At 41.2% G+C, this 24,028-nt stretch overlaps 1 protein-coding gene across 1 annotated transcript in view; it reads right to left on the bottom strand.

Annotated features, from left to right (window-relative positions):
* Window positions 1–24,028, bottom strand: part of LOC126412885 (protein O-mannosyl-transferase TMTC1-like) — a 216,526-nt gene that overhangs the window by 22,666 nt on the left and 169,832 nt on the right. The window contains exon 6 of the mRNA XM_050082776.1: window positions 18,906–19,046. Within this exon, the coding sequence (XP_049938733.1) occupies window positions 18,906–19,046 (141 nt within the window). The remainder of the gene's footprint in view (window positions 1–18,905; window positions 19,047–24,028) is intronic.

Here is a 24,028-nt window from a genome sequence, read left to right as displayed (position 1 = left end):
TGATACTCTTACGCTATGCTGCACTGGTACTTCAAAAATACACGCCTTAATTTGCGAAGACAGACTTCACGGAATTTATGTAACTTGTTTGTGATTATTAGGACTTTAAACGCCTAACAGAATGTAATGGGATTTAATTGTACGATGTTTCAAATGCTGATATATATATTGTATTTAAGACAAACATTCTGCAGTGTGAGACTAACTGAATGAATAAATAGTTACCCTTCTTTCTTATACCTGAATATCACCGACAACTGTTGTTTACGACTTTTCGTTATAGTTTTGCAAGTATCATTTATTTGCTAACTTCCCAGCCGTCGCTATCTACTCAAGACTGTCAACAATTACGGTACTGAACCTGTGACTTAGCAAGTGAGCTAATGCCGTTGACATACACTACGTGATCAAAAGTATCCGGAAACCTGGCTGAAAGTGACTTACAAATTCGTGGCGCCCTCTATCGATAATGCTGAAATTCAATATGGTGTTGGCCCACCCCTAGCCTTGATGAAAGCATCAACTCTTCCGAGCATACCATCAATCAGGTGCTGGAAGATTTCTTGGGGAAAGGAGCCCACTCTTCACGGAGTGTTGCACTGAGGAGAGGTATCGATGTCGTTCGATGAGGCCTGCCACGAAGTTGGCGTTCCAAAATATCCCTAAGGTGTTCTATAGGATCAGGTCAATTCTCTGTGCAGATCATTCCATTACAGGGATGTTGTTGTCGTGTAACCACTCCGCCACAGGCCGTGCATTATGAAGAGGTACTTGATCGTGTTGAAAGATGCATTCGTCATCCTCGAATTGCTCCTCAGCACTAGGAAGCAAGAAAGTGCTTTAAACATCAATGTAGGCCTGTGCAGTGATAGTGCCACGCAAAACAACAACTGGTGCAAGCGCCTCCCCCCCCCCCCCCCCCATGAAAAACACGACCACACAGTAACACCACGGCCTAGGAATTTTACTGTTGGCACTACACACGCTGGCAGATGACGTTCACCGTCCATTCACCATACCCACACACTGCCATCTGATCGCCACATTGTGTACCGTGATTCGTCACTCCTCACAACGTTTTTCCACTATTCAGTCGTCCAATGTTTAAGCTCCTTACAGCAAGCGAGGCGTCGTTTGGAATTTTCAGGCGTGATGTGTGGTTGATGAGCAGCCGCTAGACCATGAAATTCAAGTTCTCTCACCTCCCATCTAACTGTCTTAGTACTTGCAGTGGATCCTGATGCAGTTTGGAATTCCTGTGTGATGATCGGGATAGACGTCTGCCTATCACACATTAGGACCCTCTTCAACTGTCGACTTCTCTGTCAGTCAACACAGGAGGTCGGTATGTACGCTTTTGTGCTGTACCTGTCCCTTCACGTTTCCATTTCACTATCACAACGGAAACAGTGGACCCAGGAATGTTTAGGAGTGTGGAAGCCTCACGTACAGACGTATGACACAAGTGACACCCAATCACCTGACCACGTTCGAAGTCCGTGAGTTCCACGGAGCGCCCCATTCTGCTCTCTCACGATGTCTAATGACTACTATGGTTTCTGATGTGGAGTACCTGGCAGTAAGTGGCAGCACATTCCACCTAATATGAAAAACATATGTTTCTGGGGGTGTTCGCATACTTTTGATCACATAGTGTGTATTCCTACCGCCTGGGGTGATGGGATTTGAATCAGGCAATTCACAGCTACCCTTGTTACGTACTGAGTCAGAGTATTACTCTATGGGTAGGTTACAACTTAATTTATCGCTCCATTAACTTTTAGAATTAGTTGACACATGTGTGCTGTATAAAACTATACAGGCCATCCGATTTCAAGAGATTCGTGAACCTTCTTTTCCTATTAGGATCTTAGGTTTGTTAGAAAGTACTACATACGGTGTGCAAATTGCTAGCACACGTTTCGTACTGAAAATACTAAAGAAACACCAAATTAGTGAGCGTAGTAATTGATTTTTTCCAAAAAAAAATACGTACACTGCATGTGAGGACAAATGTATCCCATGCAAGTGGGATATTTTGAGATGTATTTTACCAAAATACAGACTTTTTAATCATTTTCGCATCGTAAAATCGTTAATAAACTGAGTGGTAAAAATAAATGAAATGTAGTCGAATCACTGCGTAATATTGTTAAAAGAATGGTGATTGTCATCAACGGCCTGACAAAACTTGATGAAAGTAAACAAAGATGGCGGCTATGTAATTTTTATTGACCGAGATAATGCATAAACATAGTAAGTAAATTCAGTGGCTATTAAATAGACAATTATACAATTAAATTACGTAAATTGAACTGTAATTCAATTAAATTATTTCACTGAAGTAGCCGTGTCAATTCTATTACAGCTGAAAATGCAGTACGTAAATTTTTGCAGTACTGGATTTCGTGATGTTCGTAATGACATGGTTTGTTTTGTTCAGCTATTTCTGCTTAAGCAAATTAAAAACGGGACATATTAAAATGACGTAGGACATGAATTACCGATATAGATCAGCAGTTATTCTGTTCAGCGCTTAAATAATTATACATATTTTTCACTATTTAAATGTATTACAGCGCACGATATAGGCGAACGCACTGAAACCCGAAAATAATGCAAAAAATGTATTGTGCGATTGAGACTTTACATTAAAGATGTAAGTGATTTGTTTATTTGCATAAATCACAAAAATACGTAGCACAAGAAACATAAAATTATTCCAGTTGATGCTTGAATCTGTCCGGTTACAACTGAAAATGTAACTTTACATTAGGATGCACGTGTGTTTGGATCGATGCCTCCGCTTCACAAAGAAAAGCGCTTGTTGTAGCAGTACACGCATTTCCTTGTTGCAGAAAATGTTAATAACTTAAATGTTGTGTGTGCTGTTGTTTAAGTATAAGCGGTCATCAGCACACTCGTTTTTGTAAAAGTAACAATCTGCAACTGAAGCCTTTTAATACTCATGGTGTTTCTAAGAACTAATGGTACCGTTGCTATGACGGAAATCACTTATAGGTGAATATTAGTAGTATGGGAGAGCTATCTGAATATTAACCTCCGTGTGCATGTAGCGTGTGTTATAGCTGGGCCAACGGGTAGGCGCTAAGTTGCCTTAAGTAGCACGTCGGTCTCCATAGAGCTGCGATAGCTAGAAGACCACTCTGCTTATCTTTTGTCAACAGTAGCAGTAAAATACGTGTATTGTGATTACAGATCCCGCAAAATGTGACATCCGATCTGTAACACGATTTTTAGTGCCAAAAATCTCAACGCTGTTGTCATGCATATCCGTATAGTGACCAAATGAGTGAAATGTTTGTGGGTCAATGGAGCTGTTCATGTAGTGGTGGAAGGACGATCATTTATGTTGATGACGGGGCTGCCCGTCCGTCAGTAGCAACACCGAAATGGTACATTAAAATTGATGAAGAAAATGAGTAAACCGGCGTATCTAGGTACTAAGTAAGTAAAACAATTTTACGTAGAGTTCTTAGGTGTGCGTTAGTGACTAAACAATTATGGTACCACACGTTCTGTGCTCTTGGGTTCCAAAATACCTTTGTGACCGCTACACACTCAGTGCACGACTTCTACTCGAAACTTCTTCCATTACGATGAGGAAGGAGAAGACTTCGTAAAAAGAATCGTGATCGGCGCCGAGACATTTGTTTCCGATGCATCCGCGTTTGTGTAAGCCCGGAAAACTAACTGAAGCACGCCATATTCAGTTGGCCGGAAAGATTGTGGATACAGTCCTTACTTCCTTATTTATATGATAAAAGCGTTTTGCTTGGGATTTTTGAAGTGGAAAGAAATCAGTTCTATTATAAAGCTGAAAAGAGCCACTTCAAACAAATGTTGTGCTCTGTAAGGCTGTCGTATTTTTGCAAGATAGTTCTTGGCCACACACAAACGCTGTGGCGTCTGTTGAAATGGGATATCAGACGCAAGACGAAGTGACTTTTTCTCCAACGACTTGACTTCAATGAAGAAATTCAGGATTCTGCAATGGGTTATCTGCAATTTCAGGAGAAAGAAATTTCTGTTGAGGGCATGTGTCAACTACTTAAGAGGTAGGATTATCGACGAAGAAATTCAAGGTTGTGTCATGGGCTATCAGCAATCTCAAGCGGAAGACTTTTATGCCGAGGGTATTTGTTAACTCCGACAGAGGTAGTATAAACGACGAACACATTGAAGATTCTGTCATGGGCTACTTGTAATCTCAGGAAGAAGAATTTTACGCGGAGTGCGTCATTTTGTCAGGTCCTTAACAAGTATGATAATTGCCTAAACGTGAGTGGTGATTACAAAGAAATAGTAGTTAGATTTCCGTAATGCACTTTCTATAACTTTTACAGTACTTCAGCACAAGTTACTTTCCGGACAACCTCGTCCTCTCCGCCTGCCGCAGTGCGCGTGCCGTGTGCCGTGTGCTAGCTAAGCGGCCGCCTTCGGCCAGCGCGACACGAGCCCGGCCAGGGCCTCAACGGGTAATTACCGGCCTGATCGCATAGCAGCTGCGCGCTCGAGCCGGCGCTATGTAATAACGCACCGGCGGATCCGCGCGCGTCAAAGGCTAAAGGGATGCCTGCCTCCCAGGCGCTGCGCTGCGCGGCGGGCAATCCCCTCGCGACGGGACGCCTACTTGCCGTAGGCGCGGTGCTCCCAGCCTCCTAGCGGATGGAGACTGCCGTGCCACTTATTGCTGACTCACAGGCGCGCTTTCCTTGGCTCACTCTCACTAGCTACAAACCTGAAACTCAACACACAGTAATCAGTAAATGTTTGAAGTATATCTTTATCCACCTGGTCTCAAAACCGTATGTCGAGTCCTCCAGGAACGACGAGATAAAAAACAGTGAATTTATCTTTAAAGTGACAGAGAATTCTTCTGTTTACAGGAAAAAAATTGTCAGACCTTCATGTCTTTAGTGACGAAGAAGAAATTAGTCAAATACGTGAACAGATATTGTTGCAATATTTCAACAAAGTCGCTAACTAAGTTCCTTGCCCTTCAGTGGTGGGCTCCATTTCTTTGGACAAATCTCACTTATTTTCTCTGTTTATCATGATTACATCAACGTACTTTGTCCGAATGCTTTCCAAGAGGTTGGTTCAAATGGCTCTGAGTACTATGCGACATAACTTCTGAGGTCATCAGTCGCCTAGAACTGAGAACTAATTAAACCTAACTAACCTAAGGACATCACACACATCCATGCCCGAGGCAGGATTCGAACCTGCGACCGTAAAGGTCTCGCGGTTCCAGACTGTAGCGCCTAGAACCGCACGGCTACTCCGGCCGGCTTCCCAATAGGGTAGATTTCATCATTAATTTACGTTGTCAAATCCTCTTTATGCGAAGCACAGTGTTTTCCATCTACAAGGAGTTTTATACAAGTTTTGTTTGTCTTCATCGCAAATTATTGTTCAGGTTATCGATTTCAATTGTTACAAAATCAGCTACAGATCATAGAAAACTTTGTTACAGCAGACAACACTAGAATCCAATAATTGTTACGTCCTCTAGATTATTGTTTAACATTCTAAACTGGTAATCTGAATAATAATTTACTAACAGTACAAATGGAAGTGGTACTGAACAATCAAATCATGTACTCCATAGGTCAGCAAAGTCAAGTTGTATACAACTGTTTTACATTCCTCGATAGGTAGAGGACACAACATGCCAAATCTCGTAAGTGCAGTGGATGTTAAATCAACTGCTTTGTCATTGCTAAATCATGTTTCTGGATAAGTAAGGTGCCCTTTTATTTTACGATTCCAATCCTTCCATGTACTTATGTGCTGCTGAATAGCTGCTTATTATTGTTTAGTGTTGTTGCATCAGTTGCTAGTTAACTTAGTAAAGAATATTTGATAGCAACTAACAAGCGAAGAAAGTCAGCTCTATTTGTTCTAATACTGTCGAAACATTTCTTATACATTAGCTCATAAACTTGTCTTTTGTCAGAATTCAAATAGGACCCTCCTATCACACGTGCAATCGTTCGGTACCATGATATGTACTTTTGAATATTTTAATGTGTGCTTGCAGTTTTTGGACGTTATTCACGTGTATCTGCTTCTATCGGAGTACGACACCTTTTGATTCCATCGCCGATTTTTAACTGTAGGTAATTAAACAACAAACTCTTAATAAATTTTCACCAATATCGGGTGAATATCTAGCGGTGTCAAATATTTCTTAACAAACAAGTTCTTTCAAGCCTATGGAATTTCCAGGATACGAAACACTGTATGCGAACGGCTAGCAGCAGTGCAGAATCCTCCCCCATGAGCCGCACGTCGTTCGGTAGTCAATGTTGTCGTTAACACACAGTGAACCTACAAACAGTTCTCTCTTACTGCACATGCAAGATTCATCTCTTTCTCTCTCTCTCTCTCTCTCTCTCTATCTCTTTGTAGGACAACACCACCCTTAAGCAGTGCTATTTCTCGATAAGACACCAGTGCCTCTAAACGTTGATATATTGTTAAGTGAAAGTGCAAGTTTATGGTGGAATATCGCACTTGTGTAGTTTATTCACAGAATAAATACTGAGGAACAGCAGAGCACGGCAGTACAATGTACTCCACGTATTTTCTAATGGAAAGAAAAATAACTATCAAATAATGACTGCTATTTACAAATTTCAAACATCTGACAACTGAAATAACGTAACTGAGATTGAAACCGTGTTGAATTAATAACAACGTATCTAAATCGTAACATAACACAGGCGAATGTATATTTTGAATATTGTTCTGAGATAAAACGTCATGAGCAAGTTGGTGTTCACACTCCAAAGGTAAATGCAGTATATTTACCATATTTTCCCATGGAAAGATAAATATCTGACACATGTTGACAGCTATTTACACATAGCAAACCTCTGACCGCTTAAATACAATAACTGAGGTTGAAAACGTGTGGTATGAAAACTACCATGCATAAATATTTAACATAAAAAGGACAATGTATGTTTTAAACATTGCAGTGAAACAAAATGTCATGAGAAAGTCTGATCGGCACAGCCCAACATTAAATGTTTTGAAAGAATATGTAGAATTTTTATTTTTCTCGTGTCTTTCCGCACTGTAATGCGTTGTTTGAAATTCATTATTCATTATACAGCAATAAACTGCACTTTACAAATTACATAACATCATCTTAAAGCAGTTGCAGAAAAACAGCTGGACATTAGTAGAGCAACGCGGAACCTCACCAAGCCTGCTAAACAATAAATTGAGACAGGACGAAATCCACAACTAACAACGGTCAGACCATGAAATACAGCATATCGAAATCGAAGAACTTGATAGTTCTGAAATGTGACATTTTTTCCTGCTGTATCATAATGTCGTGGCTATATTCCGTCTACACGCGAGCAAGGGATTTCCTTACCTCTGAGGGAGGTGGTCTGTACACCGGAATAGTAAATGTCAGATCGATTTTCAACAACTGAAATGCAGTTAATCTGCATTTTGTACAAAAGAAATCTTCGTTGTCAAACAAGAAGAAAAAGTTAATGTAAGTATATCTTTTGTTTTATGTACGTATATAACCTGATCAGATTAGGATATTAAGGTACTGTCTTATATCGGACCAGAGTCTCACATATGCAGTACTATTTCCACTCACTAACTGTCTAGGAAAGAAGAATAATTTTCATGTTTCAAATAGTAATAAGACAGCATTGTAGAACTGAATATAATCTGAATGTGTGCAGAGACAATGTGACTAACTAGTAATAAGAGCTAATAGAGATAATACTCGGGGTACTACTGCTACCAATGTTACCACTACTACTTCCACTAATAATAACAACAATAAAATGTATAGGTTACGAAAGTGATACTTTCTCACATAGAGAGCTCTAAAGGAGAGAAAATTAGACAGATTGCACCAGCTGGGAGCATTCGAAATGAAGATTTGATTGGGGAGAAAGTAAAATGGTATAACGAGTATGTATAGGGACAAAGGTCGACTATACTGTTGCTTCAGTAGACGTGTTATTAACTGCCTTTTAAAACAGTAGAAATTTCTTAGTTGTCTGATATAATGAGGGAAGTCATTCTACGGTCAAATTTCTGCTATTGACAAGGGCCTCGAGAAACCAGCTGAGTGATGGAGAGGGCCAGAAATGATTTTGCTCTGTTGGGAACGACTGTCGTCAACTATTGTATCCCCCTTTATTTTACGCTGTTCAATTAATCATTGAAAACCAGTGTATGTCTACATGAGCGACATCTGGTGAACTTACAACACAAACATCTTGTGGCTACTGTACGGCATATTGTTTTGAACAGTAGTGCTACTGTCATCATGACTCGTGCATATGATGTTGTTTATATATATTTGACGATGCTGGTGCTGATTTTGTATTTAACATTTGACGATGCCACAATGGCTGCATTACATTAGGACTTTGTTTTATAAAACAGGTATGCTTCTTCATACTTAAGGCGCACAAACGCATTTATATGTCAGTAGTACTTTTCATTGTGGTCTATTTATTGTTTTTAAGCTATAGACAATCTATGTTTATGTTTTTTCCCATTTTTTGTTGTAGATCTGATGATGGTCGTTATAGACTGAAAACGGCAATCTGTTAACAAAATGTTTGTGACCATAGACGTAATTTAAAGGGAACTTATTGTATATACGGCTCACTGTTTTATTCACGACAATGTCGTAGCTTGTGAAACAATGCGTTTCCTCAGGGTTCTGCCAATACGTTGTAGTCTTCGCTTTGCTTTCCCCACAACATTATTTACATGATCATTTCAACTTAGATTATTCGAAACAGTAGCCCCTAAGTGCTTAGCAGAATTAACAGCCTTTAGATTCGTACAACTTATCGTGTAACCGAAATTTAGCGGATTCCTTCTGGTACACACGTGGATGACTTCGCACTTTTCATTATTTAGTGTCAATTTCCATTTTTCGCACCATACAGACAGCTTGTCTGAATCTTTTGCAATTAGTTTTGATGATCTTTGACTCTAAAAAAGGTAAATGACAGTATCATTTGCAGACAATCTAAGAGCCCTACTCTGATTCTGTCCTAAATCGTTTCCGTGGGCCAGGAACAGCAGACGACCTAAACACTGCCTTGGGCAAAGCCAGGTATTACTTCTATAGAATGAAAAATCAGTCCAACTTAAAAAAATTACTTTTTTATCCATTCGATGACTTGTTTGGGGCCAAGACCCATTTTCAAATAAGCGACGAAATGGCATTTAAGAAGATGTCAAAAATGTGCAATGAACATTTACAATGCATACAGTTCTCTGTATGCACTGTAAATGTTCATTGCACATCACTGTAGATCGACGTTAGCGATATGGCTCCGTAATTCAACAGATTTTTTCCTATTTCCTTCCCATTTCAACCAACCTTCGTACACATATCCCTCCCTGTCAGACATCAATTACTCTCCGGGTAAGAACTACCTACCTGTCATAGGTCAGGAGACATGACGTCATAAACAATGAGACGCAAGAGTTATGGCGTCATAAAAAATGAGATACGTGAAAAACTGACGCATTACGCATGAAGTTTACATTTGTTACTTCTCTGCTCCTAACTTAATACACAATAATTTTCACAGACTATACCCACATACACTGCTAAATATACCTACAACATTATATCACTGTAGTGTAGTATCACACTATATCACCTTTTTTCTCGCTTAGTTCAAATGGTTATGTGTAACTGCACAAGTGGTCTACATGGATCACAGACTCATTATGACTGCGAGAGACAGACTATCTCTGACTCGTGCTATAAAAACTCTGTGGATATAATATACAACATTAAGTGTACTACGGTCTTATTTACCTTGAATTTAGAATTGCGGAGAGTAGGATCGTGGAGGAAATATAATTACCGGCATTGTTGTAAACCGCCATTTCTAATAGTGAATGAAATCTGATTAATTATGATAACATTTCATCTCATACAAGTAACTGATGTATCCTGGAATGTACCCACGAAGATCATTTATGGAGAAATATAATTCCATAGATAGAAAAGATACATCTAATTCTTTAGGCATTTTTACCTATCCCTTGTCTGAGGCTCAGATCAACATTTGGTCTGTCGTAACCCGTAGGGAACTTTGTATCCTGGGAAATCAGTAGAGCCTGCACCACGATCGTTTATGCTCCATTTTGAGAGATTAATTTTTGGACTTAATGCACAACTTGGACACTGATTCCCATGCTGCAGAGTGAGTATATCATAGCACGCTGTACATTTGTGCCTCTGACAGTTCTAAGACTTTCAGAGCCACGGAGATTTATTCCAGGTGTTGACTTCGACACCGAACCGCAGACAAAGTATAATTGTAAACTGTAATAGTCTAATTATTTTGTTTTATAGACTTAATAATTCAAAATGGTAAATAAATTTATACGAGGGAGTATGGAGATATCTGTACTAAAATATTTGGTAAGCGAGTTCTCTCGGCCAAGATTTTCCATTCAAGTAACTAGATATTATTCAGCCATAATAATTTGACTTCAGTTTGAGGGGGAGAGAAGTTGAAGTACTAGGCAATTATCAGGAGATATGGTACCAATAACACTGAGATGCGCGAGAAACTCTCGCATCATTCTTGACTTTTAAATTTATTGCTTCTTTTCCACCAATTATATTCACAACTTATTTCATGATGTCATACTTATGACTTCATGAGTATGAGATGTGTGAAGAAATACCGCATGTGCATGAAGTTTTAATAAAGTTGTTCTTTACTACTAAGACACTCCTACAGTCGAGTCAATTTAAGGGAATCCCTGACACCTGGCAGACCTTTAACAGCTTTCAACTACGAAGCGCTAACGGCTGTAGGAGAAGACAATTGCCGTCTGTAGAGCTATGAAGACGCGTTGCTACAAAATGACGCTGTACACTCGTGAAGCAGTTGCGCCCAGCGTACTGAAACTGTCTGGGATGATCTCACAGTCTACTGCATAATTTCAAAGTTCTTTCCATGAATACATGTCAACTGATTTTTTTCAATATTGCATCACATATACTCATTTATTGTTTTCGTTTCGGATAGAATGTTGGCAAAACGAACACACGGGCGGTGCCGAGTTTGTCAGATAGAGATGAATGTAATCTTCTCGGCTTACAAGCGACGCCGCTTGGAAGAAAAGGTTCGAGCTTTCGCTGCCGAGTTTACAGTGAGCTACCTAACATGCCTCACTTCACGTGCATAACTTCCGCTCTGTCTGGAAGGTTCCAGACCCTACAGTCGCGCCTCTACAGGGTGACTCAGCTGCTCCTACCTATGTAGTTTTATGTAACCCGCAATATTATATCCACCCTCCATAAATCACACGCGAGATTTTCGTGCTTTTGGGCTCGCTTCACGAAAACTGTTGGTCCTACAGAAGGACCTTTTTGTAGGAAATTTAATGTAGTTAAATTTTTAATACGATAGTTTTTCGCAGGAGGCCTCGGTCTTCCAGTTATTCAAGAAAAATACGTGAAAGTGATCTTCAAAAGCAACTCCACTCCTACACTCATTCCTCATCAGTCAGTGTTTCTAGTATGTTGTTCGAGATACCTTCTCTTACTACTGTACAAAAATTTCCGACTACACGAACTATTCCCGATATTAGAAGTCCTTTGGACTGTATTCAGTGCGATATTTTGCCACCTGCATAGTCCGGTATTTCGTTAATGTTAACAATGAGACCTACCCATGACGGTAACGGTAAAAGAACTGACTGTTGTAAGCGTTACGCTAAATTTAACTATGTTGAGAATTCAATCCAAACTTAACCCTACAAGCGCAGTAGTTTCATGGTCAGGAGGCATGATGTATGTGACGGTGTAATTGTTTATTTTATGCCGCTAGTATTCACAAAACTGTTAGGTAAAATCTACACAAGCGTGAGTTTTCCCGACTTGTAAGTGCTCGACTAACCTGGTGGCTAAATAAAGTCAGTCAATGAAGACCAAAAAATGTCAAATGTGCGAAATAATTCGTGCAGTCGCAAATTTCTTTATAATCCTAGGCGACAGTGCCACGAACAGCCTTTCAGAAATTCTGTCCGTTGGGGCTGAGTGTGGGGCCGAGTTGAATAACACAAGAACTTGGCCCCTAGAGAAAATATTTCCCAGTACAAAATTTAATTACATTAAATTTCCTACAACAAGATCTTGCTCATTTTTCTGTATCACTAACAGTTTGTGTGGAGTAGCCGAGAAAATATAAAAATATCGCGTTTGTTTTTGAAAGTCAAATATAATATTATGGATCGGTTAAGCCTACATCGGTAGGGGCTTGTGACGCACCATGCGAGGCAGCCTGACCCAGCGAGGGAAATAACCCTTGTTATCCCATGAAACAGCACGTACTGGCAGTTGGGTGACAGTGCTGACCAGCTCAGCTCTGTGCCTGCAGGCGACCCGGAATGAACGAGACGTTCTTTGCCCACTTTGAGCATGCCAGTTAGCGACGCTCTTCACTGACATAATCGTCGGGCACGCCCTGCAGTCTTTCTCAAACGATTTTGTAAAAACTAATCAGAAAAAAAATTAATTTTCATGTTACCTGTAACTTTAAACATCATCTTCACGGTGAAGTGCCCAGAATGTCGATAATAGTCATACTTATTGTGCTATTCCCAATTAAGTAAGACGCTGTGCGAAATTCGAAAAAGTGTAAAATGAAAAATTTGGATGGCTATGATATTGCGTTTAGTGCATATTACACCACATTTTGCTGCAAATAAAATTTAATTGTTCTTTAGACTTGAGAGGAAGTGTGTATCTGTCTCCAATCTCGAGAAAATCGATTTTATGTAGCACTTACAATTCCGACCGCACGGGAGCGAGAGTTAAATATTCGTAACATTCCTAATATCTTCTAAACCATCTTAGACATCGATAGAAGATTTTGGCAAGTGATAGAACACAAGGAGGAGAGTATTTCGCTGTATGATTGAGACATGGAACTCAGTTATCTTAAGGCGATTTGGCAGAATCTGTGGTTTTTATTTTACGTTATCAATCTAGTGCTGTAATTTTTTAAGGTTTTGACAGCCATTGAAAAGAATATTTGCTGAAATGAAACAAATGTAAAATTTATTATCTTATGTAACAGAAAATCGACACCATCAAGTTTTCCATAAGGTAGTGATCACAATGGTCTCCTATTGATTGTTTAATAAGATACTCTGTTTCAAGATTCTGTCACTATAGTTACTGCAAAGTGAGTTAGTGCACTTTATATTTGCTTTGATAAAAAAAAGTAAAATTAAACTTGTTAATAAGAGAAATGTAACCGCTGCTTATAACTGACGTAGCTTCTTCAAACGAGAAATGAATAGTGAACTCAGACAAAAATATATCGCTAATACTGTTGCAATTTTGGCGAAATCGTGTAATCCATCGTATTTTTAATAGTGAACGACTGGAAATGAAAGTTATCGAACGATCTTTCTCCTTGTTCTTCATCTGAGGAATATAAAACATTTCACAGCAAACAGTGTACCATATTTCTGATCCTATCCCCTTTCAGAATCAAGCGGTGTCCTTCTTCATCATAACCATTTTTTAATCTGTTGAAGATAGATTGCATACAATTACAACCTATTTTAACCTTAATGAGTTGTGTCATGCGGTTTATAAATTACTGTCATGTTTTGGTAACATTTTTATCCACAGATACACAGGTACCAAATTTGTTATCTTTGATAATCCAGTACTTTTTTTGCTGTATACGAGGTGCATTCAATTTTTTTTCTAACTAACTACTCACCCGAAATCGATGAAACTGGCGTTACTTCTCGACGGAATCGCCCTGCAGACGTACACATTTTTCACAACGCTGACGTCATGATTCCATAACAGCGGCGAAGGCTTCTTTAGGAGTCTGTTTTGACCACTGGAAAATCGCTGAGGCAATAGCAGCATGGCTGGTGAATGTGCGGCCATGGAGAGTGTCTTTCATTGTTGGAAAAAGCCAAAAGTCACTAGGAGCCAGGTCAGGTGAGTAGGGAGCATGAGGAATCACTTCAAAGTTGTTATCACGAAGAAACTGTTGCGTAACGTTAGCTCTATGTGCGGCTGCGTTGTCTTGGTGAAACAGCACACGCGCAGCCCTTCCCAGACGGTTTTGTTGCAGTGCAGGAAGGAATTTGTTCTTCAAAACATATTCGTAGGATGCACCTGTTACCGTAGTGCCCTTTGGAACGCAATGGGTAAGGACTGCGCCCTCGCTGTCCCAGAACATAGACACCATCATTTTTTCAGCACTGGTGTTTACCCGAAATTTTTTTGGTGGCGGTGAATCTGTGTACTTTCATTGAGCTGACTGGCGCTTTGTCTCTGGATTGAAAAATGGCATCCACGTCTCATCCACTGTCACAACCGACGAAAAGAATGTCCCATTCATGCTGTCGTTGCGCGTCAACATTGCTTGGCAACATGCCACACGGGCAGCTAAGTGGTCGTCCGTCAGCATTCGTGGCACCCACCTGGATGACACTTTTCGCATTTTCAGGTCATCATGCAGGATTGTGTGCACAGAGCCCACAGAAATGCCAACTCTGGAGGCGATCTGTTCAATAGTCATTCGGCGATCCCCCAAAACAATTCTCTCCACTTTCTCGATCATGTCGTCAGACCGGCTTGTGCGAGCCCGAGGTTGTTTCGGTTTGTTGTCACACGATGTTCTGCCTTCATTAAACTGTCGCACCCACGAACGCACTTTCGACACATCCATAACTCCATCACCACATGTCTCCTTCAACTGTCAATGAATTTCAATTGGTTTCACACCACGCAAATTCAGCAAACGAATGATTGCATGCTGTGCAAGTAAGGAAAACGTCGCCATTTTAAGTGTTTAAAACAGTTCTCATTCTCGCTGCTGGCGGTAAAATTCCATCTGCCGTACGGTGCTGCCATCTCTGGGACGTATTGACAATGTACGCGGCCTCATATCAAAACAATGCGCATGTTTCTATCTCTTTCCAGTCTGGAGAAAAAAAATCGGAGGCCTTAGAACTTGAATGCACCACGTAGTAGAAGCGGCAGAGTATAACTCTTTCCTAACTCTGAAACTGTCAACACACTGACGACTTGCGGAGCCTTGCAAACTATTCACCAAAGTCAATATCACTGATGAATTAAAAAATACTTGTAGTAAGAATATTCACGCCACTCTGTATAGAGAAACCAATCGACACATCGCATACTATTTTCTGTATTATTTTCGTGTGTCAAATAGAAATCATTTGCTTAGTTTCAGTCGGAGCTGTTAATTCCTAAAGATAACTGCATTGCGGGTTTTCCCTGAAATTGCAACAAAATTGGGGATTTAATTGCATCGGAATTGTTAAACTTTTTAGCCAAAAATGGCCACTGATGACGCTTTCCAGGGGAGAGAATGTTAACAAGTCAGGCCAAAAAAAAATCACTCATTTTGTTGCAATTTCAGACTAATCTTGTATCCCAGTGTCTCTTTGACAAGGGAATGCCAGTATTGAAATTTAGCAAATGATTTTCTTTCCACGATTTAAAGCTCCAGAAACAGTCGTTTATTAAGTGAGGAACTGAGAACAAATAATGTCGGTAGGATATCAAAAGTACATTCTTGTTAAGAAAATAAATTTTTATTTTCTTCACTTACGTTGTTACAGGAAACCACAACAAATCTCGTTTCACCATCTATCAATGGCCGTCCGTTGTGGCCGAGCGGTTCTAGGCGCTTCATTCGGGAACCGCGCGACTGCTATAGTCACAGGTTGGAATCCTGCCTCGGGCATGCATGTGTGTGATGTCCTTAGCTTAGTTAGGTTTAAGGAGTTCTAAGTTCTAGGGGACTGATGACCTCAGATGTTAAGTCCCATAGTGCTCAGAGCCATTTGAACCATCTATCAATGCCCTTCAGGAACTACATTCTTTCATTACTTTGTGAACCGCCTGGTAGTAGTAATTAAGATTAAAATAGGTTACAGGTTGGATGAACTTCTCCACTTTCCTCTGAATGGGGAAGGGAACAGAAATTCTAAACTGTTTGCTAAGAATTATTTTCATATTTTTCAAATGAAAAACGAAAGAAAATCCTTTGGTAAGTTTCCACTCCTGTCATCCACTATTAAAAATACGGTGGATTACAGCATTCCGCTAAGAGTGGAACAGAATTGGCGATTTATTTTTGTCAGAATTATTAATCTTTCCTCATTTTAAGAAGCTTCATCAGTTATGAGTAACAGACACAGGTCTCATGTTCGCCGGTTTAATTTCGCTTCTTTTGCCAAAACACAGTATAATATGCGCAAACTCATGTTCCAGTATCTATTGCGACACAACCACGGAACAATGTGTCTTATTGAACAAGTTATAGCCGAGAAGAACGGTCGGTATCTTACAAAAAACGTCGTTTTGTCGGTTTGCGGTAATATAAGAGAAGAACGTTCACGTTTACTTTCATACTAGCGGATTCACTTTCCACTAGTTACCGATGACTTATTTTGAAAATTTACAATACCGGAATTAAAAAATGTAAATTTAAGCTATAGCTTCCTCTATATCGACGCAGATAAGAAAGGTCCCTTTCTTATCCGTATGGCAAAATACTCTCCACTTTCTATGCTATCATTTGCCGAAATCTCGTTTTGCTATCTCCAACGGTTTAAGAGATGTAACGTACGTTATAAACATTTCATTTTGTCGGAAGTGAACTAGACACGTATATTCCATTTTGTCGAGATTGGAGACAGATAGAAACCTCCTAAGTCTAAAGTGAATTTCAGAATCTTAGCTTATATCATTCGTCGCAACATACAGTGTAATGTGCACCATACGCAGAAACCTAGAGAGCCGTATTTTTCATTGCAATCTTTTTTTTTTTTTTTTAATTTCGTGCAGCGTCTTACTTAAATCAGAATGTCACAATAAATACACTACAGGCCATTAAAATTTCCACACCACGAAGATGACATGCTACAGATGCGAAATTTAACCGACAGGAAGAAGATGTAGTGATATGCAAATGATTAGCTTTTCAGAGCATTCACACAAGGTTGGCGCCGGTGGCGACACCTACAACCTGCTGACATGAGGACAGTTTCCAACCGATTTCTCATACACAATCAGCAGTTGACCGGCGTTGCCTGGTGAAACGTTGTTGTGATGCCTCCTGTAGGGAGGAGAAATGAGTACCATCACGTTTCCGGCTTTGATAAAGGTAGGATTGTAGCCTATCGCGATTGCGGTTTACCGTATCGCGACATTGCTGCTCGCATTGGTCGAGGTCCAATAACTGTTTTGCAGAATATGGAATCGGTGGGTGCAGGAGGGTAATACGGAACGCCGTGCTGGAGCCCAACGGCTTCGTATTTCTAGCATTCGAGATGACAGGCATCTTATCCGCATGGCAGTAACGGACCGTGCAGCCACGTCTTGATCCCTGTGTCAACAGATGGGGACGTTTACATGACAACAACCATCTGCACTAACAGTTCGACTACTTTTGCAGCAGCATGGACTATCAGCTCGGAGACCATGGCTGCGGTTACTCTTGACGCTGCATCATAGACAGGAGCGCCTGCGATGTTGTACTCAACGACGAACCTGGGTGCACGAATGGCAAAACGTCATTTTTTCAGATGAATCCAGGTTCTGTTTACAGCATGATGATGGTCGCAATCTTGTTTAGCGACATCGCGGTGAGCGCACATTGGTAGTGTGTATTCGTCATTCGTATCACCCGGCAGGATGGTATGGGGTGGCATTAGTTACACGTGTCGGTCACCTCTTGTTCGCATTCACGGCGCTTTGAACAGTGGACGTTACATTTCAGATGTGTTACGACCCGTGGCTCTGCCCTTCATTCGATCCTTGCGAAACCCTACATTTCAGCAGGATAATGCACGGCCGCATGTTGCAGTTCCTGTACAGGGCTTTCTGGATACAGAAAATGTTCGACTGCTGCCCTGGCCAGCACATTCTCCAGATCTCTCAGCAATGGATAACGTCTGGTCAATGGTGGCCGAGCAACTGGCTAGTCACAATACGCCAGTCACTACTCTTGATGAACTGTGGTATCGTGTTGAAGCTGCATGGGAAGCTGTACCTGTACACGCCATCCAAGCTCTGTTTAACTCAATGCCCAGGCGTATCAAGGCCGTTATTACGGCCAGAGGTGGTTGTTCTGGGTACTTATTTCTCAGGATCTATGCACCCAAATTGCGTGAAAATGTAATCACACGTCAGTTCTAGTATAATATATTTGTCCAATGAATACCCGTTTATTATCTGCATTTCTTCTTGGTGTAGAAATTGAAATGGCCAGTAGTGTATGAGCATTAGCGAGATGATTGGCACTTCAACATAAAGCTGACGTATAAAGCTATACATGACACAAAAATCGTTTTTTTTTATTAATAGGTTTGTAGAATCGTTTGAGAAAGTCTACAGAGCTAGCGGAGCGCACATGACGTAATGGCTCTGCTGCACCTTGACTAACCAGCGTTCTCTGTGTGCAACAATAAGCGCGTACAGCAGCGCTGGACAGCGCGGCGAGTCAGCACGCATATCTCTGTCTTTCTTTCTGTCCTTACATGAACACGGTTCCAGTCACAATACTAAGTGGCTTGTACTCCTGATGACGATGGCGGAGACAGCGGTCGAAACCCCACCTGGCTTATGTGAACTGATGCAGCTTACAAACTAGAAGATTTTACTCATGCATGCTACTGCAAAAGACTCCGGAGACACCAGCTAAAACATGTTGGTCTGTGGAGATTTGATCTGTCTCCGTCTCTCGCTGATTAACACCAGGGCACAACAAGCGCGAGTTGAGATCACTACCTCCTCGGAGAGGCCAGCACGTGGGTCGCCCGAACCCCCGCCTCACCTGTAGAGCTGGCCCAGGTTGTAGTGGGCGTGCACGTGCGCCGGCGCCAGCCCCACTGCGGCCAGGAAGTGGGCCTCGGCTTCCGCCCCCGCCAGCAGCGTGCCCAGGTTGTTGTGTGCGCTCGCGTAGTCCGGCCACAGTCTGCGGGCACACAAAGGGGCGTTACCACACACTGCCGTACAAGGACATGCTGCAGTTTCTACATCGCCAGCGACAATTCCAAATCAAAACGATAGCAGCAGCAAGCCAGAATTACTTAACCACCTATACACTATCGCACAAAATCTTTCTTAATAGGCTGTTAGACTGCCTTTTGTATGAGTTAAATCTTGTATCCGCCATCGAATGACCAAATACAAGTCTTGAACAACCGTCAGAGTATTAAGCCCTCTTCATCGTTTTGTCGGGACGCTCCGAAAACCAATGTCATGTTCGAGAGATATATTCCACAATTGTCGCAAGAATGTCGCAGAATAAATATCAGTGATATTAACAGAATCTTCCTTCGGTTCTTGGTAGAACAACATTATAATAAATGGAAAGCAACAGTTTGCTTCTGTTCTACAATATTACTTTTATTGTTAACCGGTTTTCGGCTTACAAGGCCATCTTCAGACATTTACTGAGTATTATCACCAAAGAAGTCACATGTTAGCAAACAACACTGGAAGAGAAGTAATACATCTAGACATACAGTAAGTAACATCTTTGCAATGAAAAAGTAGAAACTGAACAGTACATAAATAACAATGGAGTAGACAGGAAAAACTTTTTGCATAAAATAGGAATAGCATGCCTACATAACAGTTTCTATTAATAAATAAAACTAATAAAATAAAATAAAATTAGTACTAGACAAGGCTGCATCAGGAGGTATGAAACATGGAGAGTCATACACAACCAATTAAAAGAAGAGACAGTTATCAATGTAAATACAGAATACATAAGGAACTTAAGCCATATCAGTAAGATAAACATAAATAAATAAATGCAGGAAAATGGAGGTGTTTGAGGGAACCTAGAGTTTGAGAGCGTGGTGGTACTGCATTTTAACATTAACATTGTAATCAAAGCAGTGGCTGTGTACCAGTTTTCATTAAATAAATGAGCAAAGTAAAATATGAACAGTATTTGATGAGACAACTACAATGGTTGTTAAACATTATTAATATTAGACGTGTTGTCGACAGTTATGAGGCGTGCTGTGCTGTGATATCTCGAAAGCGTGGTATACCCTCTTCGCAACCTTCTCCTTCATTTCCCACCCAGTGGAGATGAACACCCTGCACAGAACCAACTTAACGACGTTGCGGCTGAGCCCGTTCTCAGTCGTTTATCACCGAAAACTGCAGGATGGTCATCGAAGGAGAAGTGCTGTCAGGCGTGTCGCACGTGGATACTATCAGCATTTGCTGAAGTTGAATATAACTTCGAGCGGGTGTGTGATTCCGTATTCTACCAACTTACATGCCAAAGAAGCATTTCGTTTTGGTGGAAGACAGCCTTGAATCGTCTGCTATTTGAGCCTACAGAATTCACGGGCAATGTGCGAGCACTGAGCTGCAGTCATCAGCACTGCTTGGACTTACTTGGTGCGCACCTTAGAGTATATGCAGACTGCACGAGCAGCTATTCAGAGCTATCTACTGTGCCATGGAGTTCTTTATAGTATGAGTGTTATGTTATATTACGTTTAAGATAACCAGGATTTTATTTAAAGAATTTACCAGTTCCAACTAGGCTCTCGTACTTACTAAAATCGTTTGTGCCACAATTATTCGGGTGGGTTGTTCAGTTCTTGTATTGGCTTTGAGACAAGCTGGTAATATAGAGGCGGAGGATAAGTTCAGATTAATCTATTATATGGAAGGGAATCGGGTATACCATCCCGGCATTTGCCCTAGGTGATGTGCAGAAATCTTGGAAAAGCTAACTCTCGATGGCCTGATGGGGATTTCAGCAGTCACCCTTCCGACTGCGACTCCATTGGGCTAACCACGGCGCCACCTCTCTCGGGCGTAACTGCCTCATCGCAACGAGTACGGGCGATATTTTTATGAGCAGAGCGTAACTGAGACACCACACCCTTGGGCTTATCTCGACGGACTGAAGGTCTCTTCCATGGAGTTTATCAATATCACATGAGTCTTCGCAAGCATCAGCAGCTGGCATATCTGCGCTTTTGTTACCAAGCCTGTTTCTCGAAAGTCAATCGCATTGTGAGAAATGGGAAAAAAGTTAGATAAAGTAGGTACTTCTCCGTGAAAAAAAAACAATATAGAAACTAATGCTTATGTACTGAGAAAGATGCAAATAATGTAGAGTAGCACTGTGTGTCGATCTATGAACATTTTGTGATAAAGACTAAGGCTCATCAGTTATTGCAAACGTTTGAAGATATATTCCTTCTTTGCTTCAATAGGCTTGTAACATTTGGAAAAGCCCGCCCGGTTAGCCGTGAGTTCTAACGCACAGCTTCCGGATCGGGAACGAGCGCTTGGTCACCGGCACGGATCCGGTCGGTGGACTTGCGTTGAGGTCCGGTGAACCAGCCAGTCTGTGAATGGATTTTAGGCGGTTTTCCATCTGCCTCGGCGAATGCGGGCCGGTTCCCCTTATTCCACCTCAGCTACACTATGTCGGCGATTGCTGCGCAAACAAGATCTCCAAACCCTCATCTGGTGTGAGACGTTCAGTGGGGATGTCTAGCGGGGGCCGAACCGCACAATAACCCTGGGTTCGGTGTGGGGCGGCGGATTGGTGAAGTGGACTGCGGTAGTCGTCGTGGGGTTGTGGACCACTTCGGCTGCGGCGGGGACGGAGCCTCTCCGTCGTTTCTGGGCCCCCGGTTAACATACAGTACAATACAATACAACATTTGGAAAATCAGTGGTATAACGCTGTTGAATTCTCCGCTCCTTTTGTGAATCTGAGATCGATTGCAAGCATTAAATCTCCACCTTCAGAGGGAAATACTTTCTTTATCAGGACTTAAACTTTCGCATCCTGAAAATTGATTCTGATCTAGCGAAGCTAACAAGCACAACATTTATTTTGTAAAGGTGGATGTATGTATGTTCCATTTTTCATTTTGTAAACAAATGGATCGATTTAAACTAAATTTGGTACACGTATCACTTACTGTGTCGAAAGAATAACAATGGTGCTAAAAAACATCTACCTCTAAAACAAATGGTTGGTGGGGTCAAAAATAGGCGTAGCTCATGACGCATAAACAGTCAAACTACATTCACCCAGTGTTTCAGAATGAGAGCACCTAGTGATTTGCATCGAACTTTGAACGTAATCTCAAACCTGTATGGGATATTTTCTTGGTCCCACTCCCGATCCCATGATTCCCTAGCTCCCAGTGTACAGTCTCACAAATTTCTCCCCGTCCCACACACACACTGAACGAGAAAAAAGTTTATCCCTCACAACATTCTCGCTGTTCATGCAATAAAACTGTCGAATGAAGAATGACCTTTTAATTTGTTACTATTTTGCTAATAAATCTATTCGCAGCACATTTTGTGGACGGTATTCACATACACCACTGGATGTACCTGCAAAAATACATTGCGTGGGGACCCATAGTTCAGGATACATAGGCGCGTGGAGTGGCCCCATGTCACGGATTGCGCGGTTTCTCCCGCCGCAGGTTCGAGTCCTCCCTCGGTTATGGATGTGTGTTTCTTGTTCTTAGCTTAAGTTAGTTTATGTTAGTTTAAGTAGTATGTCAGTCTTGGGACCGATGACCTCAGCAACTCGTTCCCTTAGAAATTCACACACACGCACACACACACTGAGCTGTGTGAAAACGAAACTGCAGGCTGAAATTCGCTAGAGATAAAGGTAAAATATTCAAAATATGTTAAATATGTATGACTTGTGCGTATGCGGGCAAATCCGCTGGTAAAATACACCTTCTAAACCCTCGGATCGATTTCAATCGAATTCGGTATACATGTTATTTACTATCTGAAAAGAAATACTGTGATGGTAAGATCCAGCAAAGTTCTGTTGGCATGGGGTAGTGAGAAGGGGGTAGGAGCGGATTGACAGACAGAGAGGAGGAGGAGGAGGAGGACATGGACACATATGTGGGGAAGTAGGAGATGGGCAGGGAGAGGAGTAGAGGGAAATTGATAGAGAAGGGGAACAGAAGGAGATGGACAGAGAGAGGGGAAGGCGAAGACGCACTAATCGAATTTGAATAAATACACACCCAGGAAACGCTGAGTACTCAACTAATTACGTGTATAAGAACGAAGAAGGAACAATAAAAATGGAAGAAAAAGAACGAAGTGCACAGACAGCGCACGACAGGAATGCAGCTTATCGCCCTTCTGTTCAGTCTATGAGTAGAAGAAGTAATGATGGAAATAAAACTAAGGTTCTGGAGTGGGACTAAAATTCAGAGCGAAAGGATATCAGTAGCAACATTCGCTGCACTGGTTACATTTCTATCCACAGTGAAAGTGAGAGAGAATTACAGGACCCGTTGAGTGTAAGAAACAGTCGAATGAGAACACGCACTATAGATTGAGAATAAACTCAGTATACACGAAGGTAATGACATGCAACATAAATGAGATTGCTGGTAGACTGAAAATCAAATTAGGAGCAACGATGTAGATGCTGTGAAAAAATTCTACTACCTTGGAAAAAAATTAGACATTGTGGAAGAAATTAGTTCAGCAAAGGGGGCATTACTGGGCAAAAGAAGTCTATTAGTATTAACGTTTTAATTCCAGGAAGAAATCTGTGAGACTGTACATTTGGAGCAAGTGAATCATAGACTGCGAGAAACAGGGTTGGAAGAAAATGTGGCAAATGGTTCTATACAAATATGTCGAAAACTAGGTGGATTCATACTGTAAGAAACAGGGAAGTTCTTTGCAGAATAGGTGACGAGAGTCATTCGTGAAAAATTTGACTAGAAGAAGGTGCAAGAGGATAGAACTTGCGCTAAAACAACAATGAATGATTTCCGTGGTACTACAGGGAGCTGTAGAGGATTATAACTGTAGGGAAAGACAGAGACTGGAATACATCCAACAAATAACAGGACATTGGGTGCATGTGGTACTCTCAGACGAAGAGTTAGGCAGAAGAGAGAA

Source organism: Schistocerca serialis, chromosome 7 (assembly GCF_023864345.2).
Source record: "Schistocerca serialis cubense isolate TAMUIC-IGC-003099 chromosome 7, iqSchSeri2.2, whole genome shotgun sequence".
Lineage (NCBI taxonomy): Eukaryota > Metazoa > Arthropoda > Insecta > Orthoptera > Acrididae > Schistocerca > Schistocerca serialis.
The sequence above is the reverse complement of the archived record's forward strand: the minus strand, read 5'-3'. Positions and strand labels throughout refer to the sequence as shown.